At 49.6% G+C, this 25,829-nt stretch overlaps 1 protein-coding gene across 1 annotated transcript in view; it reads right to left on the reverse strand.

The window, feature by feature from the left end:
- The window catches only part of LOC146799701 (keratin, type I cytoskeletal 12-like), an 87,162-nt gene that overhangs the window by 17,380 nt on the left and 43,953 nt on the right, over positions 1-25,829 (reverse strand). Inside the window, exons 3-6 of the mRNA XM_085627349.1 lie at positions 8,036-8,192; positions 6,115-6,276; positions 5,864-5,989; positions 5,005-5,222 (exon numbers count right to left, since the gene is read on the reverse strand). Coding sequence (XP_085483475.1) covers positions 5,005-5,222; positions 5,864-5,989; positions 6,115-6,276; positions 8,036-8,192 — 663 coding nt within the window. The remainder of the gene's footprint in view (positions 1-5,004; positions 5,223-5,863; positions 5,990-6,114; positions 6,277-8,035; positions 8,193-25,829) is intronic.

A 25,829-nucleotide genomic window follows, 5' to 3' on the forward strand; every position in this document is an offset into this window, starting at 1 on the left:
CATGCTCTAAGGGCATGTGTGTGCGCAACATGAAACTTTGAAAAATGCACAAAAGTGCATTTTTCAAAGTTTTTGCAGATTACCATGAAGTTTAACTTCATGGTAATTTGCTCCCCCTATTAGCGAAATCGCAAATTTTTTAACTTTAATGCATTGCATTTAAGCAATCTCAATTTGGGATTCCTTAAATGCAAGCGCAATTTAAGGAATCGCTATTTAGAGATTCCTTAAATTGCGATTTTTGCATTTGGGATGATGCATCCCAAATTCAAAAATACCGGTCGCAAAGGGGCAGATTCTGCTAATCTGCCCATTTGCGACCAGTTTTCTCGTTGATGCATGTGGCCCCATCTGTCAAGGAGACAGAGTTAGAGAGAGGAGAGTGGGTTCGAGTCAAACTAGCCCAGTTAAAAAGGAAAGGTGACAGCAAGTTCAGTGCACCAATGCAAGTGGAAGAAGTTTACAACCGAGCAGCCCTGCTGAGCGATGGGAGAGTTTGGTCTCAGGACAGGATGTCAAAATGCAACAAGATATTGCGATGGAATGGAAGAGAAAGTGGACAGACAGTAACTCCCCGGACGCGAGACACTGAAGCCAATCCGGTGGGAGAAGGAACAGGAAATACTAGTGAAAGAGAGAGAGAGGAGGAAGTAGAGATGGGGAGTGATCCTGGTGCCTTGGAACTCTTGGAAAGAACTAGTGTATCGCCTTGTAGAGGAGCTCCCCTGAGTGTAGAAAGAAGTGGAGCAAGAAATTCCCAAGAAGCTGCCGTGTACTCTTCCAGTACCCCTGTGAGGCGTACCCGCACCGGCAGAGCTGTGGTAAGACCGTTGAAGTACAGAGACTTTGAGATGGGAGACGGTAACGAGCCCACCAGCAGGTAGACTGTGAGACAATATTTTATGTGTTAAATGTATATCCATAAAGAAGGGAGATATGTAGCGTCGTGCTCTAGTCTTCACAGCCCGACGTGATGATGTGGAGCGCGGCGGCCATTTTAGGTGCGCGAGACACAGAGCGCGGAGCCCGCGAGTAAAGCGGAGGTCTCCCGGCGCTCTCCCGATGGTGTATCACCTATGCATAAAAGCATACTTACCTGCAACCTAAAGTGTGACAGCGTTATTCCTCCCAGTTGACCCACACACTACAATATGTTCTAATCATAAACAGATTTCAGAGTACTGAAAACGTGCCCTGATCTCCTCACTTGCGAGCATCGATAACGCATCTTGATTACATAGAGTAGTATAATACATAAATTCATCTGTATGTTCTAACCATGAACAGATGTCACCGTCCCGGACAAGTGCCCCATCTCCTCACTTACAAGCAGCATTGATGCATCTGTATATCATGATTAAAATATGATTGCATGCAATAGTGAGGAAGGCACACTCAAACATTGTTTCCCTTTCAAATACATCATATAGTTCTTATTCCATTTATTGGTGCCAACGGTTGGCATTATCAGCAGATCTTCATTAAAAACAGGTAAATTAACCCATAATATCATAACCAGCAGCAAATGTAAATGCAGAATTAGAGGACAATTCCATTTTTCGGCAATGTCAAAGGAATATAGATAAGAAAAGAAGCAGAGAACATCAGAGGCAAATAATGGATATAGGATAGAGTAAACAAGGACATAAAAGGAGATGACAAAATCAAGATACATATTAATTACCCCACATGCACTTCCAATTCCTCATCCTTGTTTACCCCATACAAGATTTTTTTAGTGTACGTCCAATATATACCTCGACTCAAGCTGTCTCAATCGTTTCACTCTATGTCCTTCTCCATGCGATGAATGGCAAAGAACCCCAATTTGGAATCGTCACTGTTATGTGACTGCAAGAAATCCCTCTCCACTGGATGCGCAAAATCCAAATTCCTGATTGTACTTTGGTGTTCTAGTATACGTTTCCGTAGGGGAAAGATAGTACTACCCACATACATGCGTAAACATGGACACTGGAGAATGTAAATACAAAAGTCCGATGCACACTTTAAGCATTACCTGATTTCCCCTTTGTGCACCCCAGATTTTAAGAATCCTTTAGTATGTGACAGGTATCTGCAGGCTTTACAATGGCCACGCCTGTAAAATCTATTACGTTTGGTCAGCCAGGTTGTGACAGTATGAGTCCCTGTATGATATCTGTGTGTAAGGCAATCCTAGAGGGTTTTACCTCTTCTGTATGTGATGGAAGGCTTGAGTGGTAGTTCTGGTCCTATCACTGTATCTTTTTTCAAAATGTTCCAATGTTTTCTCATTAAATGTCTGATCCTAGGAATTGTATGTAGTAATAAAACGTATATTTTCATCTTTGGGGTTTCTGTCCTCATTGGTATATAATAGTTGGTTCCTCGTAGGAGGAGCTGCCTTCTTTTCAGCCAAACATAGTACTTTGATCGTATATCCCTGACCTGAAATCTTTGTTTCATGTGTAACGATTGTTTGCTCCGTGTCACTGCTACATACCCTTTTGAGTCGGAACATTGCCCCATAGGAGATACTGTTGATTAAATTCTGCAGATGATGAGTGTTATAGTGTGACACGCTGTTGCCAGCAGTTGCTTTAGGATGTATGGTGGTGTGTACTCTCCCATTTTCCTCCCACAGTCTGATATCTAAAAAAATATATTTCCTTTGTGCTTAGAGTGGTGGTAAATCTCAAATTATAAGGATTCTCATTCAGTTTGTTCAGAAACATGCACGCTTTCTCTGGGGGTCATTCCAAAGAAGAAAGAAATCATCAGCATAGCGAGTCCATATGAACACATGCTGCATATACTCATGATCATCCTCCACCCGGACCGCCTGCTCCTCCCACCAGCCCATCACCAGATTCGCGAAACCGGGGGCGAAGCAGGTGCTCATTGCGGTCACCATCTTCTGATGATAAAAGACCCGATCATGCAGGAAAATGTTTTCTCTCAAACACTATTGAATGATACTGAGCTGATTTGTAGTGTTCAATAAAACATAAAGATCTGGTGTTGAGATAGAGCTTGCACCCCAAATGAAGGATCAATACAAGTGCACAAAGACGTAATGTCCATTGTGATCATAAGGAAGGATTCATCCCACTCCATATTATGTACTTTAAGCCCTTATTAATATTCTGGCGGTGTGAGAACGTGACCGCACTGCTCCCGCACTGCCAAACCCATGTAGGAAGTGCCCGCCAGAAGAGGGGTTTTCTCATGCCTGGCAGGCGGTTCTTTGGCATTCCCAGGGCAGTGCCTATGAAATAGGCACCACAGTGGGCACGTCAGAGGCGTAAGTACCTGCACAGCATGAACTGCTGCAGTCCATGCTGTGCAGGTACTGGTGTGCATGCACACATGGGGGCACATGTTGTGCCCCCCCTGTGTGCATCCACATGGCATAAGGCACAAGGGGGCCCTGTAGGGCTCTCTTTGTTTCCTCACTGCCACACTTTTCTTCGCAGTCGCCAAAACTCTTAATAATGCCCTTAGTCAGGAAATCCTCACTATCCCTACAATATGCTGGTAAAGCCATGTCAAAGGGGCAAAGGAAGAAGTCTATATGGATTTCTGTATTACCAAGAAAACCATAATCCCACGAGACTATTGGTCCTCCTGGGGCATTGGTAACACTTTTGTGCACTTTGGCTAACACATAGAATGTAGGTACCCTCTGATGATCTTTTCTTACAAAACTATAACTCTTGCCCTAAGGTTACTATAACTTGCGCCCTCGCCATGCACAGTTTTCTCATCAATAATTTTACAGAAAACGTTGCACTGATATTATCAATGATGTCAGGACTGATGTAATTTGTGGAGTAATTAGCAATGCATGGCAAGGGCGCAAGTTATAGTTACCTTAGGGTACGAGTTATCGTTTCTTCAAATAAATATAACTATAACTGCTGAATTTCTGTGCTTGTAAAATCTGAACTGAACTACAGTGTCCTTGTAATCTATGGTTTTTGTGTGAATTTCTAGGGTTTTTTAATATTCCATTTTCTAACTACAACGTCCCAGTAACCTTTGGTTTTTTCATTGAATTTCTTGGGCTTTTTTAATGTTAAGTAATATTTAATTACCTTATGTTAATCCAACCCATGCCACATACGGCTGGGGGTTGTCTGCAAGGCCTGCCTGTGACCAGGCCTGCGGCCACCCTTCCACAATCAGGCAACCTGGGAGAGGGGCACACAGCTCCCCTCCCTGGGCCAATTAAGGCCCTGGGGCCCTTCCCCCGGGTCCCATCCATATGGTAAATGGGGAGGGGACACTCTGCCCCTCTCCCTGAGCCGGTAACGGCCCCAGGACCCCATCTCCCTTGATTGATTGATTGATTGACTGATTGATTGATTGATTGATTGATTGATCTCCCTGGGCCCGGCTATCAAAAAGCAGGGGAAGGGGAACATGTGGCCATCTCCCCAGGCCAATTTGACAGCGGGCGGGGAAACAGATGAAAAATCTGCTCCTTTCATTTAAAATGCTCTAGCCAAGTGAGAACAAACATGCTATGTCCCAAGGGTGGGCACCCCAGGACAGAGCAGGAGCTGGGTCCAGGGGATGGGGTCCTCGGGCTGATCACGGCCTGGGCAAGAGGGGGGCTGCGTGACCCACTTCCCCATTTTTTTAATGGCCTGGCCCTGGGAATGGGATCCCTGGGGACAGAATCGGCCCCGGAGGGGGGCTGTGGAGCCTCCCTCCCCCATATTGTATTTGTGCTAGGCCTCAAAACATTCTGTTATTCTATATTTCGGCCACAGTATTTTGACAGGTCTATATTTTTATCCGCGCTAGTCTGACATACAGCTCATTAAAGTCTGTGGAGTCGTTGGAAAGGATTATGAGCAGCACTCTGTTAATGTCTGTGGGGTCCCCACAAGAATGTGTATCAGCGTCGCTCTGTTAAGGTCTAAGGGGATGTTGTTATCTATGAATGATATCCTTTCAGTAGACATCTCTTGCCCCTTATAAGAGAGTTGAGATATCGATGAAAGCTTTCCTTACCCGAACCCTCCCTCCAGCAGGTGCCGGAACGTCTCGATCTCCATCTCCAGCTGCGTCTTGATGTCCAGGAGCTGCTGGTACTCAAAGCTCTGCCGTTCCGTGTCGCCGCGGAGCTGCATGAGCTGCGCCTCCATGCCGCTGATCCTCTGCTGCATCTGCGAGAGCTGTGCCACATACCTTGCTTCTGTCTTTGATAAGGTTGCTTCCAGGGAGCTTTTCTGTCAAGAGATGAACCGGCATGTTACAGAACCACCAGGGCACTACCAGCATTTCAAGTAGGCTGGCAGAGAGCCACGTTTGTGAGCACCTCCATTTGAGAGCATCCTTTTTGGTTTGGTTTATATGCAGCGTACTGCACACCCTGCACCTCTCACTGTGAAGCACTATGCCCACAAAGCTGTGAGGCACTATGCCCACAAAGCTGTGAGGCACTATGCCCACAAAGCTGTGAGGCACTATGCCCACAAAGCTGTGAGGCACTATGCCCACAAAGCTGTGAGGCACTATGCCCACAAAGCTGCCCCATTTCCTGTGCCACTTAGTGGGGTAGGCTGTAATGTCAGTAAATAAACGAAAACTCAAGATGTTGCAATTCTTGAAGGTGTACGTCCATATGCTGTCTATTAACATATCACTATATCATGTATTGTCTATTTTAAGAATTTGAAATATGCAGATTTACATTTTGGGGGGGCTGCCATGAGGTGTCTTCGTTGTAGGTAATTATTGCAAATATATCCAGATTACTTAAAAAGCCTAAATCTAGGTGTAAACAGAGAATTTTAAAAGTATCCACTCATGTGAGCACAAGTGTATTCCTCCACCTCTGAGAGTCACACGGTCTCTGAGACATCCTTACCATGGCCACCTGGGACTGCTGCTCGATCTCCAAGCTCTGGAGAGTGCGGCGAGCGTCTGTCGCCTCGCTCTGCGATGACTGCACCGCCTGCACCTTCTCAGTGAGCTTCATCTTCAATTCTTCAGACTGAGACAACAGATGGAAAGAGAGAGGAGAGCATTGTTAGGATGCAACAAGTGTGAAACACGTCTGCATAGCAAGCTTCTCACCATATTACACTGCACAATGTGCCTTGATCACAAGCTTCTCACCGCCTTCAAGAACTGGGCCTGGGCTTCCCTGCGGTTCTTCTCCGCCAGCGCCTCATAGTCGCCTCTCATGCCATTCAGGGCTTCGGTGAGGTCTTGTCCAGGAGCAGCGTCCATCTTAACACTCACTTCCCCATAAGCATTGCCACTCTCTGCCATCATTTCCTGTGCACAGCAAGAAGACAATTGGCTTGCAGAGCATAGGAACTAAATACACATGTAAAAGATTTGGGGGACACTAGATAGTAAAATCGATGCCGTGGGAATTGACTAGAGGGAATTGGGATCATAAATCTATAGAAAACCTAAATCCCCCCTAAAGAAATTGATAATTAAACCCCTGGAAAAACTGTGCCAGATCTTTGAAGACACTGCATTTCGTTAGGGCATGTCCACTCTCACAAGTCGACATCCATAACGTGACATCACAGCTCGTCCTAATAATGAAATAATAATTCCACATTTGTAAAGCGCAAGCTTACCACACCTAAGGGCATTCAGGCACTGGGGGTCGCCGGGGAGATTAAATGAGCTATTGCCCAGCGTCACATGATGATGAGCTGAGCTGCCGCAGGCTCTTGGTATTGAACCGTGAGCCCCGCGCGCCAGAGAAAGTTGTGCTGGCCGCTGCACCACACCCCTCCTATTAGACAACACCATCGTCCACAAGTGTGCACCCCTGCGAAAAGACTACATCCTGTCGCAGTACAACATGCCCTTCATTGGCTCACACCTTCTCTCACTATAACACTGCATCCTATATATGACCCCCTTTATTGAGACTCACCTCCACCTAGATCCAACCCACATTATAACCCCTTACACTTCACTTTACTATTTAACAAAGACCGCTCCCCTCAAATAAAACCACATACTTTATCTCTATAACAAGCCTCTTCCCACCACACCACCCACCTCCTGCGGAATCTAGATCCTGCTACTAAAGGAAACTCTGCAGCTTAGCAGACCATACAGGTTCACCTATGCAACGCTCACGCCATCCCAGCAGCCTCCTGTTTAGTCCACATCCTTGTATTCATCCTTACTTCTCAAGTTAAAACACCAAAGACCACAAATGTGCCCTGTTGATCATAATGGAGTCTGACAGAGCATATTATAAACTTATGGGCTAGACACTATTCCAGTGTAATTCAATACCCGGAACTTGTTTCTGGTCCAACTAGTTACCAAGACTCCATGCTCTTAGCTGATGTTGTACAACACCCAAAAGATCACATCATTTGCCAGTAGAACCCATAAATGTATAGATCACACCCTCAGGCAGGAGAATACAGACCTCAATATGCAATTCACTAGGGAAGTGTAACTCACAACTTAAGTAGACACATGGTTGCCTGTGAGATCCCACAGCAGATTGGATCAAGCTTTTGGAACCTCAACATATTACACATTAAAATCACACTGTAATACTATTAGAACACACTATCATATAGACAACTACTGCGACCCAGCCGTGACAAGAGGCAACTACATAGACAGCGCCTTTGCTTCTAGGAGCCATGTTCCAATAGAGAACATCTTCATATCTGATCACATTCTCACCCACTGAAGAGCACTTCCCAAAACACGGTGCCCCAGCCAGGAGAGCATACCGCTCAAGAGACAACATATTATCTCTTAAACCACACACACGGGACACTTCTCCTCCCTGTAGAACCTAGTGCCGGACAGACCCCACACCCTCTAACAACCAGATCAGTCTTCTCTCAGTACTCACTCCCTGCTAAAAGGTCATCTACTTCCCCAGTAAATCACCCCTGCGCACACACTCTACCTTCATTACTAGTCTTTTGGAGAAAAGTTGCAAGTGTAAAACAGATTCAGGAATCCTAAAAACAGAAATGAGAAGCCGGCCCAATCCAGGTGAGAGGTATTATTAATGGGTCATGCTCAAGCCCGCTACCTCGCGGTGGTTCTTCTTGAGGTAGGCCAGCTCCCCGGTCAGACTCTCGAACTGCATCTCCAGTTCAGATCTGGACATGGTCAGGGCGTCCAGGAATCTGCGCTGCCCATTGATGTCAGCCTCCACAGTCTGGCGCATAGCCAGCTCATTCTCGTACCTGAAGAAGGACAGATAAGGGAGGAGGTGGTTTTAGGTCACAAGAGCATGCATGCTTCAGGCATCACCCCAAAACACTACTGTGCCTTGTCTGTGGAGCACCTGACAAACTCCCAGTCACACAAGCCAACTTTCTTGTGTTCAAACATTTTATTATCAAGGTATATATAGGAGAGGAGCAGATAAGCAATGGGCAGATACATAGTGAGATATGCTAGCACACTACAAGGTAATATATATAGCAGTATACAATTTCATTGTAGGACGACAATACATTACAGTTCCTTACATTAATTAGTTACACTGTACGCTGCATTAGTTCACTGTAGAATCACATTACATAAGATGTAGATTTACAGGTCGTTTATAATAATATCGGTGGTGGCTGTAGGCCTACTACAGGTAGAACTTGGAGTAGCAACAAGAATAAGTGGCCTGAATGCAAGGGCTGAGTGGAAACTGGCATACACTAATGAGGTGTAGGATGAATTGTCAAAGTGTGCAAGAGAAGAAGAGTTGGAGCAGAGAGGGAGAAGAAAGCGGGGCGAGAGTGGGGGAAGGAAGGGGGAGGCGGGCTTTTGTCACCTGAATTGTAGTCAGAACTATAGGGGTTTTGGTGGCCGCAGGTCTGCAAGGCCTAGGATGCGTGTTTGTGGGATTTTGGGATATGTGAACACTATGGCGGGTCCACTCTTTGGAGGTAAAGGTCAAGTCAGTCCCATAAGCCCCGTGGGCCAAAGGTGTTGTGTGCTTTTTTGTACATGATATTGTTTGCACATCTAGAAGCACATAAAATGTTCCACCACCTCTTGTAGGGAGTTTCTGTGGTTGATTTCCAATCCAGTAGGATTGTTTTAGTGCCAAGGGCTAGCATTTATTTATTTACCATTTGTAAAGCGCCTGGTTATACCCAACGGTGTGTCCCCGTGCTAGGATTCTAATCTCCTATGAAGTAGGAAAGAAGAACTGTGCCTAAGCTAGGAGGAGCAGGAGCACTAAAGGAAGACAACTAGATATTCCCTATTTTAAGGGCGAAACAGCCACATTTTTAGTCCCTTGCAGAAGGTCCTTTCCGTAGGTTCAGAGGAACAAACTCTTTCAGGGATTTAATCATCTGGGAACACTTCCCAACCACTGATGGTGCTTGTGGACGGAAAGGTAGAGTTGAGTCGAATTTTACCCCAAGATTGTTTACTACCTCCACAGTGTTGGGTGGAGGAGGGTATTAGACGGCCACCAGTGACTGGGGTTGAAGGATTGGCTTAGAAGCATGATGTCTGTCTTTTCTGAATTACACTTCAAATGGTTCTGCTTCATCCAGTTTATGACCTCTGTGAGACAATGTTAGAGGTTTTCTTCAACATCAACAGAGTGTTTGGCTAATGCTAGAATCAGCTGAGTATCATCAGCATATGACGTAGTTTCAATATTAAATGATGATATCAGTTCTATGAGGGGAGCCATGTAGATGTTAAACAGCACTAGGCTTTATATAGAGCCCTGCGGGACACCTATACGTAGCGGTTTCATGGCTGACTGGTAGTGACCAAGCGTGGTTACTTGATGACGGCCTGTCAGGAATGATTTGAACCAGGCCAGAGCCAAATGGGAAATACAGCACGCATTGAGGCAATGTAACAAGATCGCACGAGAGAAGGTATCAAACGCAGCTGATAAATCTAACAAAATCAGTACTGCATTTTTTCATTCATCCAGGGCAAATTTAAGGCTCCCCGAGGTATGTAAAAGTGCTGATTCTGTGGAGTGTAATGACCTAAAACCTGATTGAGTCAAAAATAGCGCGTAAGTGGTTTCCAAGAAAGTCATAAGTTGACTGTTGACTATTTTTTCAGTGATTTTACTGAGACAGGGTAGTAGTGAGATAGGCCGGAGGTTAGATAGAGTGGTGGGGTCCAATAGTTGCTTTTTATGGAGGGGCTTAACTGCTGTGATTTTCCAGTCAGGGGCTACTTCTGCTAGTGAAAGTGATAAATTAATTATACTGTTGATGAATGGGTTCAGAGTGTCAATGATGGCGTGGAGCAACTTTGGGGGCAGGGATCCAATGGGGATCCTGATTTGCCGGAGAGGATAGCTTGGCGTGATTGTTCCATGTCAATCATTTGAAATGAGTGTAAATAGTGCGCCTTATTCTGGAAATCAGGTGCTAAATTTGTTTTAGGGGAAGGTATCCCCTTAAGATCAGTGTGAATGGTTTGAATTTTCTGTTTTAAAACATCAGCTATTTGATTGCCGAGTGTCTGTGAGAGAGGAATATCTTGTTCGAGTGATATAGGATGCGTGGAAGATTTCATCAGACTCAGCTGAGGCGAGTACTTTGGAGTGATATGTTTTCTTTTCTAGTCTGTTTTGACGATGATAGGCTTTAAAGCTAGTTTGAACTGGGAGAGATCTTCTGATTTAAAGTTTCCTCGCCATCGGCGCTCAAGCTGCCTACATTAAAGATGTAGGTCTATCAATTTTTGAGTGAACCATGAAGATGAGGTTTTAGTGATGGGATTTTTCCTTTTTTAAATTGACTGGGGGAGCCAGAGCATTGGAAAGAAGGGACATCCAGAAAGTAAAATGTTGAGAATCCCTTTTTGGATCTCCTGTTAAACTGGGTCTAAGGTCTAGAGCTTTATTATTAAGGTCAGGGTTGGCTAACATTTTACTCCATTTCCGTCCCGTTTTAGGACTGCCACCGGTACATCTCAGTATAATGTTGGTAGACTTGTGTTTTATTTCAAATGGGATAAACCAGTTATCCGTCCAAACATAGGTAGTGGGGCATTGATTTTTAGGGAGCAGTAATTAGAGCATATTCCATTCAGGGTGTGTCTGGCATTTTTTAGTGGGAGAGAATACCTGCTGTTCTACACCTAGGGTGTCAAAGGGTGTCTAAAAAATGTGTAACTCCTGATTCGTTCTTGCATTCTAGGTGTATGTTAAGGACCCCAAGAAGGGTAAACTTGGAGTACCTGAAGATTAGTGGGCCAAGGACATCAACCAGAGTGTCCAGGAATTGGGTATTAGGGCCTGGTGGACAATAGACCTGGGCTCCAGGAAAAGAAGTGGACCCATCGATATGAAGACAAAGATTTCTGCCCCTTTTTATCCGTGATCTCGAAAGGTAGAGCATTGAAGCGTATTGTGGTAGAGAATTCCAAGCCCACTTCCTTGTGAATCAGACCTATCTTGTCTGTGTATGGACTGGAGTACCCCTGAGCAAGAGCCTGCGCAATATCTGGGCCCCACCACTCCCGGCCATGTTTCTTTAACAAACAGAATATCAAGGTTCCAATCTAGGATTAGATCATGAGTGTTCTGAGAGTGCTGGGGTAGAGATCGAGCATTTATTAGTCCTCCCAAGAGCGTAAAGCTGTACCCCTAACCCTGCATCGACTTAACCTATGAAGAAGTAGGTTATAGGTTATACGATACGGTGTCAAAAGCTGCGCTTAGTTCAAGTAACACCAAAGCGGCTGTTTGTCCTTCATTAGCACACCTTCTCAAGGTTTCAGTTGCAAGAAGTAGGGCTGACTCCATAGAGTAAGAGGCTCTAAATCCCAAATGCGTGGGATGGAATAGATTATTCGAGTTGATATAAATGATAAGTTGGTTCTCCAGTATTGTATCTTTTATAGATTCACATTCTTGAATCTTCCCTGTCGCCATGGTGGGAGTCCCACGGTAACAGGAGAAATAGCAGTAATAAAACATCACTATAGACCTCCAGAGAACAGAAAACTCACTTAAGTATCCTTTTAGCCTAATTTTATAACATCCATATTTCAGCCAATCACAGTAGAAACATCAGAGTTCCCTTCCCCTACCGAGCCACCATAACTCAGATTTCTTACCGCACGTTGTGTGATAGGGAGTTTCCCTGAGCTCTACTCAATTACAGTGTTTCATCTTCAACTTTTCACTACCAGTCTCAGCTTCTGTTATTCTCCAGGTATTTTGGATTATATACTTTTGCCCTTCCTTATTGTTGAGATGACAGAGCCTAAAAAAGGGCTGTTTGGGCCCTGTAAGACCTGTGGGAAGTGTAGACTATTCTCTGAAGACCCCAACAAACAGTGCCTGACCAGAAACCTAGGGAATGCAAATATTGCCGCATTGTTTCAGCTAAAACCCTAAAAGACAGGGAGGGTATGCTGCTATTCTGGCTTCAGAACAGGAAGGCTGCTTCAGTCTAAAACTCGGAACCTGAGGAAAAGGCCCATTCTTACTCAAGGAAGAGAAAGGAGGGCAGTCCATCCTCCCACCATGGGGACTCAAAGAGATCCAAGTCCTAGAAACAATCTGTAGCCACAAGAAACCTCAGACAGAGGTTTCAAAGCCTTCCTCAGCTCCAGCTTCTGCTTTTCTGACTCCTCTCAAAGACAAGTCTTCTTTACCGTCGACTGCCTCTTTGTCGAAGATTCCACTCTCCTCAAGAAATTCTGAGGTTCCGTCAACAACTTTGTCGGCGACGACTATGAGGACGATGGTCAAGACATCGACGGCAGCAACGTAACCAGGAGCATTGACAACCTTAATGATGTCGTCGTAGACAAGGCCTTCACCATCGACGAGAATTTCACAGTTGAACACCGGTCTGTCGACGACTCCAACGATGACCATGCAGATGAAAGCCATCCACGTACCGTCAGCTGTGTCGCAGATGATCGCATTGGCTGTTGCACCATCATCACGATGGAAGGAAAAAACTATCTTCTTCAACCCAGACAGATTCAGGATTTCTCCAAGATATCCCCTTTCCTTCCTGCTCGCCTTTTGGACTTCCAAGAGTCAGCGGATGAAAGTATGTTTGGCCCCGCATCCAGTCCATCACATTTAAGGGTAAAGTGCCAAGATTCTGATGATGAGGACATTAAGGACAATGATTCACCCTCTTACCTGACATTGGAATTTTATTTTGCGGAGGGAGACACGTCTGCTATGCAGTGGCCGGATAACTTCCAGGAACGTCACCCGTATGAGTGTTAACATTTTAGGGAACCGTCAATGAACGTTCCAGTGTCTCTGGTATCTGATCTCCGTCATATGATTGACCACTATTACAGGCATTTTCTGGACGCAAATGCTCCTCAGAGGCCTTTACCTCCTCAAGATATTCCCACTATTCTTCTGGGGCAAAGAACTCCCAACTCCACCTTAGAAAAGACCATCCCTCCTTCTATAGTCATTACAGAGGATAATCATGATGCTCAGACAGAGGAAGGAGAGATACAAATGAACATAGACACCCATGATGAATGGGACGACTACTTAGCCCCTATGCCACCATCTCCCATCCCTCCTGCTGCGGATACCCCTCCTGCAGATATTGGGGGGGGGTTTCATGATCTCCAGGAGCGTGCTTCCAAGCATTTTGACTTGCCAATGCTATCTAAACAGACTGAATGTTTTCTATATGATTTTAAAACAGGCACTCAACGTGCAGTAAGGTCAAGCCCTATAGTTGACTTTCAATGTCAAGAAGGACTGAAGCGAATGAAAACACCTGTCTTTATTCCAGCTGTCATTCCAAAGTTGGATAAAAAATACAAGTCCCAGACGACTCGTCTGCATGCCTCATTGGTCACCCGAGGCCGGACTCCATCCTCATGCAAGCATCGCAGAGGAGAGTAAATGATCCAGCATCTGCCTGTACAGTCCTACTGGGCAAGGAAGGGCGCCGTATAGACAATATTTGAAAGAGGTTCTCGGCATTGGCAGCCATCTCCATTCGACGTTCCTTTGCAATGGCCATTCTTTTTTTTTTTTTTTTCTTTTTTTAAAACCTTTATTTACACATCAAATATTCACAGTCATGGGCCTACAACCGCCTGGGCCGGCCGCTAACGTAGAAAACAATAATACAGCAATCATGAGAGCAGGAGCGAACCGCACGCGTAACGGCTGCAGCCGCCCACAACTGAACCCAGCACTACAGAAAGGTTTCTTATTAACTGTTTTATAAATAAAAACAACAAAAGGAAACTTAGACCAGGCAGAAGAACTCCATTAGCAGGGACTTGCTCTCTCATGAGCGGGGGACAACAGTGACAATGCAGCCCAATACACAGTTACTCGCGTTAAGAAGGGCAGGGGGGGGGGGGGGGGCAGGGAAAAGATCGGTCATCAATCCTACAAAGCGAAAGGAGAAAAAGACCAGGAACATCAAAGTCAAGGGGATATCGTTACGTCTGGTGTGACCACCAAGGGGGGGGTGCATATATCCCCACGGTAGGAATTCCAGGGACCCCACATCTTACTCCATTTCTTAGGTTTGCCTCTGGCCAAGTAAACCGTCTTCTCTCGGAACATGCACCAATCCATATTCTCTTTCCACTTCGTAACTGTGGGGGGCCTACCGGAACCCCAGAGCTGTGCAATGTCTCTTTTAGCGATCATGTTGCCCAAAGTCACCCAGCGTTCTTGCGCCACATCGCAGTCAGTCGGTTCCCACACATTCAACACACATCGCCGAGCCTCAGGGAGCAGAGCCACACCCGTAACCTCCTCCATCACTGCATGCACACCAGTCCAGAAGCGTAGCACCTTCGGACACTCCCACAGAATATGAAGAAAAGTACCAAGCAGGCCACAACCACGCCGACATAAACCATCACTTATGTAATCCATGTGAAGCAAGCGGGGACCGGTGACATAGACCCTATGCAATATCTTTAACTGCACAAATCGAAGGCGAGCCGGTATGGCAACCTCCCTCGGTGAGGCCATGGCCGCGACCCAGTCCTCATCATCCAATTCTAGGCCGTCGGCGACCCAGACCTCTGGCAAGTGTGTGAGGAGGTCCGCTCGAGTATTGATCAGTTTTTTGTAGATCAGGGAAATAGTACTATCTGGCAGGTAGCCATCAAGTAAACGATCTTCCAACGGGGAGGCTTCAGGGATATCTGCAGGATTCGGGAAAGCGGAAAGTAGCGCATGGCGCATCTGCGCATGGCGAAAGAACTCCCTATCGCTCAGCTTAAATTCTGTCTGAAGAGCTTCCAACGTTTTAAAAGCGCCCTTCGTCCAGAGATCCCCCACACGACTAATTCCAATCAAATCCCACTTCTCAAATCCCTTAGTACGCCATAAACCACCCAACGCATCAGACGCATACAGTGGAGTCGCACGAGACAGACGGCCCGTCCATCCCATAGCCGCGGTGGCGCAGTGTCAGGCACGCACTGCATTTTTCGTAGGACCTGTCAATTTAGCGCCTCCCTTCGTAGAATAAAGCGCCCTATTGAAATCCCTGCCCGGCAACAGTAGCTTATCCATCTCGTACGCTGGGTTCACCGCCGGGCCATATGTCCCATGGTTCACCGCCACCAACTGGGATGCCCAATAATACCTTTTAATATCAGGGAGAGCTATGCCACCGTCATACCATGGAAGGGTCAGTTTAGCGAGAGCAATTCGCTGTCTTCCATCCCAAACTAGTCGCCTCTGTAGGCTCTCTACCTCACTAAAATATCGGGCGGGCACCACGTCCAGCGTATTCTGCAATGCATACAAAAAGCGTGGAAGAGACATCATTTTGTATAAGGCTGCCCGGCCAAGCGGCGATAGCGGGAGCTTCCGCCAACGAGCAACATCGGCCCACAGCCGCTGGAGCGGGGGCAGCAGATTCAGAGCATAACGGACCGCCGGATCCAGGGACACGTGGATACCTAGGTATTTAAATCCAGAATGTGAAATCTGAATCGGACAGCCACGAGGGAGAAGAGGGGGGTCGCCAACCAGCACATAAACACAGGATTTCACCCAATTAATGACAAGCCCTGAATTGCGACCGAAGGAGTTTAATACATCAAATAACACTATCAACGATTTCCGCGGGGAGGTGAGATAGAGCAAAATATCATCTGCGTAGAGTGACACGGGATCCTCAAACGTCGGTGTCCACCGAATACCCATCATGGAGGGTTCCCACCAGAGCCACGCCGCCAGGGGCTCCAACGCGAGAGCAAAAAGAAGCGGGGACAGGGGGCAACCCTGCCGCGTGCCCCTCCCAAGCAAAAAGGGGGTAGAGACTCTACCATTCACCACCACCTGCGCCAGCGGTTCCACGTATAACAACTTCACCCATCCAATGAATCCAGGTCCAAAACCAAACTTAGCCAGCGCCGCCCAGAGATACGACCACTCCAACGTGTCGAACGCCATCGTGGCGTCTAAGGACGCCAAAATGGCGGGCTCCTGAATAGAATCAACTCTCGCGAGGACTCCGTGGAGGCGCCGCAGGTTCAGCGCGGTGTTGCGGTGCGGAATAAAACCAGACTGGTCCGGATGTACCAGGTCACCAATGACTTTAATCAAACGATTAGCGAGCACTTTAGCGAGAATCTTAGGTTCAGCGTTTAGGAGTGAGATAGGCCTATAAGACGCACAGCAGTCACGCGGCTTGCCCTCTTTATGGATAACCACAATAGTCGCTAGACGTTGATCACGCGGAAGGGAGCCGGCCTCTCGGGATGCAATAAACATCTCGCGGAGATAAGGTGCCAGCCTATCTGGACGAAGCTTGTAAAGCTCGATCGGAAGGCCGTTAGGGCCGAGAGCCTTTCCTGAACGGACCGAGCGAATCGCCGATGCTATCTCATCGTTCGTCAACGCCGCATCCAGCAATTCTTTATCATCGACAGAGAGGCACGGCAATGCAATATCTCGTAGCAGTTGACGAGAGCCGTCTTCTGGCCTCTCCGAGACCGGAGAGTAGACGTCACACAAATGGTCCGCAAAACAGCTCACAATCTCCCCCGGATCCGTAACACTCACGCCATCAGCACGCACAATCACCGGGACCACACGACTCGCTCGCTCTCTCCTCTCCAGCCATGCAATCAACTTTCCAGCCTTGTCACCAACATCATACAAGCGCCCCTGTTGTACCCGATTAGCGAGCTTGGCCGCATCCGTAACCAACGCCCTATAATCCGATTGTTTAAGGCAAAGGGCATGGAGTTTATCCCGTGTGACCCCCCGCCCGAGATCCTCTTCCATGTCAGTTATTTCAGACTCCAGGCATACCACTTCCTCAGTCTTACGTCTCTTAGCAAGGGAGATCAAGGATAGGGCCTGCCCACGGATGACCACCTTGAAAGCCTCCCACAATGTTACGGCCGATGAGACTGAACCCTGATTTTCTACAAAATAACGGTCAAGAGACTTAACCAAAAGGGCACGAGTTGTGGGGTCATGCAAATACCAGGGATTAATCGGTGCCACCCACCCCCCCGCCCCCAAGACTACATCTAAATGTAGCAGGACCGGGGAATGATCAGAGATGCCACGAGCCAGATGTCTGACCTCCCCGATCATTTGAGCTTGGGCGGCCGGCATCAGCACATAGTCCAATCTAGATAAGGAGCCGTGGGCGCCAGAGTGAAATGTAAATTGGGCGAGCCCCGGATGCATCGATCTCCAACAGTCCACAAGCCCCATAGTATCGATAAAGCCACCCAGCCAAGAGTGCACCCCGAGGAGGTCTCTGGGAGGGTGCCGATCCTCTCTACTCGATACCACAGAATTGAAGTCGCCACCTACCAGCAGGAGGCCCTCCGGGAGCCCAAGCAGCAACCCTCCCAAGTCCGCAAAGGTGGTGGTTTGCAACCCAGGGGGGACATAAACTGAAACCAAACACAAAGTCTGTCCTTCCCACCGGCCAACCAACACCACGTAACGCCCCCGGTCATCGTGCATCACCTCATCAATTTCCAGCGGGAGAGAGGATCGAACCAAAATGCCCACCCCTCTGGAGCCTGTAGTAAAACCAGAGTGGGCCACCAAACGGTAGCCCCTTCTATTCATAGCATGGCATGAGTGTCCCACCAAATGCGTCTCCTGCAACAGAACTACATCAGGAGAGAGACGTTTCAGATATTGTAGCACCACCCCTCGCTTCAATTGGTCCCCCAAACCATTGACATTCCATGTTAAAATGCGCAATCCCCTACCCCCCATTTCCACCACTACGGTCACCCCACCCACGTTGAGAGCAAAAAACAGCACACTGGTTGCCTGGTACAAAACAAACGCCACACAAAAACAACTCCCCTACCGCCACCCCCCCAACTCCCGTTACACACCCCCCCACCCTGCACCCCTGCACAAGACTATTAAGCCACCCCAACTCGCAGTGTGCCTGTCGCCCCAACATGAACCTACTCTACGGAAAGAAAGAAAACCCCCCGAGGAGGAAGAATCTCACCAGATACCCCGCAACCTCCCAATGATGAAGGAAGGGTGATACAATCCTAAAGAAGAAAAAACAATACATCAAACCCAAGTCGGAGGTGAACACAAAATTGTCTAGGAACCACCAGTCATTCATTCACACTTGATCCGCTGATCCACCACCCTCATCCTCGGCTCGTTCCTCCCCGCCACGCCGACTGTGCAAGGTGTCAAGCCAGTCCTCAACCGCCTCGGGCCGGTCGAAAAAATAAGTCCGTTCCTCCAGTTCAATACGTAGCTTGGCCGGGAAAAGCATAGAGTACTTCAAGCCCATGTCCCTCAGCCGCCGCTTGACAGCCATAAATCCCATTTGCTGTTTTTGCACCGATTGTGTAAAATCAGGATAGAAACTGATGTCCACACTTTCATACTTCGTCGGGCCATTCACACGGGAGGCCTGCAGGATTGCGTCACGGTCCCTGAAGTTGAAGATCCTGGCAATGATGGGTCGCGGTGGGGCCCCAGGCCTCGGCCGGCCCCCCGGAACTCTGTGTGCCCACTCCACCGTAAAGAATTTGCTGAGGACTTTCGGCGCTAGTTTGTTCAGGATCAGATCTTCCACAAAGAGATCGACCGGCCCATCCTCCGACTTCTCCGGCACACCGATGATGCGCACGTTATTCCGCTGGGCCCTGCTTTCAAAATCCTCCAGTCTCTTAACAGAGAGGTCGCTGAGGGCCCGCAAACTGCGGATCTCCGTCTGCAGTTCAGAGACATCCGTCTTGAGGCCCGATGTCGTGAGATCGAGTGATTTGACCTTTTCACTGGTTTTCGACAGGTCTGCCCTAAGTAAGTTGACATCGATCAACACGGTGTCCAGCTTGTGGGCCAGCGAGTCGAATTGCTGGCCGACCGAAGCCTTCATGGCGTCGATGGCACCCATGACATCCTGCAGTGTCAATTCCGTCGAGAGTGACGGGCCCTCCTTGGCCGCATCCGAAAGCCTACTCGAACCGGGAGATCCCTTCTGCTGGGCATAGCGGTCCATGTTGTTCGTTTGCACGTAGCCCCCCCTCCAGGTAGCTCTAGACTTTTGCTTGTCACCGTCCAGCCGGGCCGCCATTACACAGCAGGGAGAGCAGATCCAGTATACCTGTTAGGCGTAGCGATCACCCTGGGGAGTCCACCTGAGTGATGGACAGCCCCCTTTGTCAATGCCACTCGACAGCCACAGAGCGGTCCAAACGTGGTGCGTCCGCGAGCGCCCGCCACCAGACTCGTAGAGGAAAGTCAAAAACGAAAGTGGGGAGGAGCCTAGCGCTTGACCAAGATGGCCGCGTGAGCTTTGAGCTCCCGAGACCCTCGTGCCCTCCGTCGTCTATCCTGTATATAATCCTGTTCGTATGCATGGCATCGTGTAGATGACTTGTCAGGGAGGCGATCGATGCCACCCGAGGTCGAATCGCCCACCGGGAACCGGAGTTATGCATGGCGGAAGATTGAGGCCCATCTCCGAGGGATGCCAGGGGCTCGAGTTGGCAGGATGCCCGACCTCTAATTGAACAACAGCGGCCAGGCGAGGTGTGAACTGCCGGACGGAGGTCCCTATCCTTTCACTTTCACTTTCTCGCCCTTTGTCTGCTCAGCCCAGGGAGTGCTCGCGTCTGCTTTATTATCATTTGGACGCTCTGCATGCCACATTGGCGACCCATCGTAAGACGGAGCACTCCTGCTCTCTCTCGCTGAGAGAGGGCAGTCCTGTTTGACCCGACCTGCTCGAGCCCACCATGTCGGGCAAAGCAGAGGTATTCGGCCGAAGCCCAAGGCCACCAGGCGGGGAGCCTACACTCAAGCCAATAACATGGACCGCTATGCCCAGCAGAAGGGGTCACCGGGTGCACCGAGCCAGTCCCCGGATACACAGAAGACTGCTTCACCCTTGGCCCCGGAGCTCTCACTGCAGGATGTCATGGGTGCACTTGACGGGCTGCAGACTTCGATTGGGAGACAGTTTGATGCCCTGGCGCACAAAGTGGATACCATCTTGGTGGATGTTAATCTGATCCGCGCGGATTTGGGCAAAACAAATGAACGGGTCAAATCCCTGGACATCAAGACCACGGGCCTCGCCGATGATGTCTCGGACCTGCAGACCGAGGTCCGTAAGTTGCGGACCGAGCATGATCTCGCAGCCCGTCGGCTCGAGGACTTCGAAAGCCGGGCCAGGCGCAACAACGTGCGCATTATCGGGGTCCCGGAGTCCTCGGACGAGATTTCAGTGGACCTGCTCGTGGAGGACTTGGTGCTCAATCATCTGCAGCCTAAGGGTCTAGGGAAGTTCTTCGCATTTGAGCGGGCCCATAGAGTGCCTGGTGGGCGGCCCAAGGTGGGAGCCACACCGAGGCCGATCGTCGCCCGGCTCTTTCATTTTCGAGACCGGGACGCTATCCTGCAGGCCTCGAGGGTAACGGGCCCGGTCCCCTTCCAGAACGCGTCGGTGAATTTCTATCCTGACTTCACCCAGCAGGTACAGAGGCAGCGGCAGGGCTTCCTGGGGGTGAAGAGGAGGCTTCGGGAGAGGGATCTGAAATACGCCATGCTCTTCCCTGCCAGACTACGTGTGGTGTTTGAAGACCGAACATTCTTCTTTGAGTCACCTGCCATGGCGGATGAATGGCTGGACGCTCTGCCTCGACGACGCACGGAAGAGGACACTGCCGTAGACGGGGACAGTGGCCGGGACGAACAAGGTTGATGTATTCGGAACCGGACTGACTCGGACTGACTTTAGATAATGACTTGCAGTAAACACGGAGGTTGTGGGAGGACGAGGGGAGCTCTTTCCTCCCTTAGGGTACTTTTTGTAGATTTTGGGTTTGGTAGGGCGACAGGCACACTGCAAGTTGGGGGGGCTTTGTAAGCTGCAGCAGGGGTGCAGGGTGGGGGGGGTTTCTGGGATTTTGGGGTTGTTGTTGGGGGGTTTGTTCCAGCAAGGCATAGTGATTATTTCCAGGACTGTTCCATGGGGGCTCTTCGGGTGTGGGGTGGGCCTCTTTACGTTTGGGGATGGGGGGTAGGGGTTTAAGTGTTATAAGCTGGAATGTGAATGGTTTGGGGGATCGCATTAAGCGTGGGATTGTTTTGCAATTCTTGAAACGGTCATTGCCGGATGTCGCCCTGCTGCAGGAGACTCATCTTATAGGTAATAGGTGCTATGCCCTGAATAGGAAGGGTTATAAATTCATAGCTCATTCGGGATTCTCCTCTGGGTCCAGGGGTGTGGGCATCCTAGTCAGAGCCTCGCTACCATTTGAGGTGGACTCCACCATTGTTGATGATAGGGGGAGGTTTGTGGCGGTGGCGGGGCGGTGGGAAGGAAGAACTTTGGTTTTAGTTTCGGTTTATGTCCCGCCGGCCCTGCAGGCCTCCACTTTCACAGATCTGGGTAGGGCCCTGCTGGATCTCCCGGGGGGTATGCTTGTAGTGGGAGGTGATTTCAACGCTGTCGGCTCCGGCCTGCTGGATAGATACCCGCCCAGAGACACGGGGGGGGGCTCAGAAGTGGCTTCCAGACTTTCTAGATACGCTTGGCCTGATAGACTGCTGGAGGCTCCGGCACCCCACACAGAGCCAATACACTTTCCACTCCGGGGCGCATGGTAGCCTTTCTAGGATTGACTACCTACTCACTCTGGCTGCGCATGCCTCATTGGTGTCTGAGGCCAGGCACATGGCGCGTGGTATATCTGACCATTCGCCGGTGTGGGTCAGGCTGGATCTGGGTCGAGAGGGAGGGGGAAGGGTGGCCCCTATCAACCCTTGGTATTTCCGAGACCCCAAGATGCGCAGCGCGCTGGTAAAGACAGTAGATAATTTTTTCAAGGACAATCAGGGATCCGTGGACTCGGCAGTGTCGCTGTGGGAAGCATTTAAGACCGTGTTGCGAGGGGAAGCCCTCTCCCTTGTAGTGGCTGCCAAGCGGCGGAGAGATGGCGAGGTTTTGCAGGTTGAGGAGGAGATCGCGGCTTTGGAGGGAGCGCTGGAGGAGGAGGTTACAGAGGCCTCACTGCATGAGCTGTGCTTGAAGCAATCCGAGTATAAGGACCTGGTGACGAATGCCGCTAAGACCCTCGGTAGGGAACAGCAGGGCCGTCTGTATGATGTTGGTGACAAGGCCGGGAAACTCCTGGCTTGGCTGGACAAAAAAGAACGGGTCAATAGAGTAGTGCCGGAGTTGACGGGAGAGGGGGGAGAGGTGATTGTGGAACCTGAGAGGATTGTGCAGTGTTTCTCGGACTATTTCCGTATGGTTTATGCCTCAGTGTCGGACAGGCCGCCCGAGGACTCGCATGACCTCCTGCGTGATATTGCATTGCCCTGTCTCTCTGATATAGATAGGGACGATCTAGATGGTGACATAACGGTCGATGAGGTGGCGGGGGCTATCCGCGCGTTGAACTCGGGCAAGGCCTCGGGTCCGAACGGCTTGCCGGTCGACCTGTACAAGCTATTTCCGGATAGGGTTGCCCCTCACCTGCGCGCCATGTTCGTGGAGGCGCGGGGGAGTGGGGCCCTCCCGTTGGATCAGCGACTGGCGACGATTGTGGTTATACACAAAGAGGGCAAACCCCGAGATAAGTGCGCCTCATATAGGCCTATCTCACTCCTTAACGCAGAGCCGAAAATTCTGGCTAAAATCCTGGCGGCCCGTTTGATCAGGGTACTCGGTGACTTGGTCCATCCGGATCAATCCGGATTCATCCCGCACCGTAACACAGCGTTAAATCTTCGGCGCCTACATGGTGTAATCGCCAGGGCGGGCACGCTGCGTGAACCAGCTATTGTGGCGTCTCTCGATGCCACGATGGCCTTTGACACGGTGGAATGGGCATATTTGTGGGCCGTGTTGACCAAGTTCGGCTTTAGCCACGGTTTTGTGAGCTGGGTGAAGTTGCTGTATGAGGGCCCACTTACGAGTGTGGTGGTAAATGGCCGGGCGTCGACTCCGTTTCAGCTTGGGAGGGGTACTCGGCAAGGTTGTCCCCTGTCGCCATTGCTGTTCGCCCTCGCCCTTGAGCCGCTGGCTGCGTGGATACGCTGGCACCCGGATATACGGGGACTTAGATGGTCGCCGGAGCACGAGGACCGTATATCGCTCTATGCTGATGACATCCTGTTGTATCTTGCCTCACCCAAAAAATCACTTATAGTGGTCTGTGACGTACTCACATCTTTCGGTAGGAACTCGGGTCTTGTTATCAACTGGAGTAAATCGTATTTATATGTTCTTAGTGGCGAGGTTCCACCGATCCCTCGAACTTGTTCGATCCAGGTTGCTCAGCAGGGCTTCGTGTATTTGGGGATCTTTATCTCCATGGATTCTGCCGTGCGATATGAGAGGAACCTGCTCCCCCCCCTAGCGCGCTTGAGGCTGGATGTGGAGGGTTGGTGGAGGCTGCCGCTCTCCCTCGTTGGGCGTGCGGCCCTGTTCAAAATGATGTCTCTTCCCCGGTTCCTCTACGCGCTGCAGAATACTTTGGATTCGGTACCGGCCAACTACTTTCGGGAGGTCGAAGGCCTCCAACGAGCTTTGCTGTGGGACGGGCGGCCGCAAATAGCTATTGCAAAGTTGACGCTCCCATGGTACGACGGGGGTATTGCGCTTCCAGACATCCGACGGTACTATTGGGCCACCCAGCTGAGTGCGATTAATCATGGGTTTTATGGCCCGGCCCTCAGCCCTGGGTATGCCATGGACAGGTGGTTGCTGCGTGGTGGTAACTATTACAGGGCGTTGTATTCGCGGTCCCTGGACTCGTCCCTCATGGGGCCCACTGGTGTGGCGGTGCGTGTGTGGAAGATGGCAACTGACTCGCTGGGCTGGAAGGATAGGCTCACCCTCGCTACCCCGCTGTTTGAATCTGAGAGATTGGGTAGGCTTTGGCACACAAAAGGCTTTGACAAATGGGACTTGATCGGCATCTCCAGGGTCGGAGATGTCCTGATTAAGGGGAGGGTGAAGTCCTTTGAAGAGTTGCAGAAGGAGTATGAACTGGGGCCATCTGAGTTTTTCCGCTATATTCAGGTGCGTCACGCCCTCCGATCAGTCCTCATAGAGGGTGAGAAGGTGCCTGAGTCCTCTCCTTTGGAGGACCGGGTCCTTGATGGTCATATGCCCGAGAGAGCACGATCTCGCTCATCTATAAGAAACTGATAAACGTCCGGGCGGATTTGCTTCTGGGGTTGAGGGACCAGTGGTCTAGGGATGGCCTCGAGTTGGATGACGAGGATTGGCAGTCTGCTGTTTCCTCTCCTAAGGAGGTTGCGATCCCGTCGCGTCTGAGGCTGGTGCAGCTTAAAATACTGCATCGAGTGTACGTGACGGGGCCAAGGTTGGTTCACATGGGATTCTCGGAGGACGGCCTATGCAGGAGGGGATGTGGTATGGTGGGTACTTTCCTGCATATCATTTGGGAATGTGGTGTCATCACGGAATTCTGGCGGAGAGTCCATGCAGTGATGGGGGAGGTGACGGGCATTGCTATGCAGCCGGAAGCGCGGTGTTGTCTCCTGAATGTCTGGGGGCCCACTGATCACAATGCGGCGCAGACCCAATGGGTGACTCTGGGCAACATGGTCGCTAAGAGAGATATAGCGCGATTGTGGGGATCCGTGGGCCCCCCCACATTGACCGCGTGGAAAGAAAATATGGACTGGAGTATGCTAAGGGAGAAGACGGTATATTGCGCTAGAGGCCGCCCTCGGAAGTGGCACGCCATCTGGGGGCGGGGGAACCAATACAGGGGGGGAATTTGTCTTGCCCCTGATCTGGATCCCCCCGAGGAACAGCTTTCCTCCTAACCTTCTTTCCAGCTCAGTATGGTTAATGGACTTCTTTGGCCCCTGCTGTCCCCCTTCTTCCTCTTTTCACGATACTGTAAATGGTAGATGATTGGGGTCCTGCCTCCCCTGGGGGGCTATCACCATGGGCATTCAGTGTTCTTGCCTTGCTGGGGGTTGTTGTGTGTTTTGTGTTTATTTAAAAAATGGAATCTTTGTACTCCTCCTTCACTGTACTGTGGACGCGTCTCTGTTCCTCTTTACCGAAGCTGCCGAACCTCCGGGTTGTCGGCTGAATAGCTGTGTCCAGACTTTTGAAAATAAAGGTTTTTAAAAAAAAATAAAAAAAAAAAAAAAAAACGAAAGTGAAACCAGGGGGGGACGGGCCCGCCCAAGACTCTGGAACCGTTGTTGTTCGATTGGAGCTCGGGGACAGTGCCAACCCGAGTCCGGGGTGGCGCCGCGGGGCAGGCCTCTTTCTGGAGTACAGAATAAGTCGCGTTCCCAAAGTCCGATTTAAGTTCCGAAAACGGGAATCACCTCAGCTTCGGTTCAATCGTAATATTCCTTCAAAATAGCAGGATTATAGCCAGGATAGACGTGGGAGGCTGCG

Source organism: Triturus cristatus, chromosome 9 (assembly GCF_964204655.1).
Source record: "Triturus cristatus chromosome 9, aTriCri1.1, whole genome shotgun sequence".
Lineage (NCBI taxonomy): Eukaryota > Metazoa > Chordata > Amphibia > Caudata > Salamandridae > Triturus > Triturus cristatus.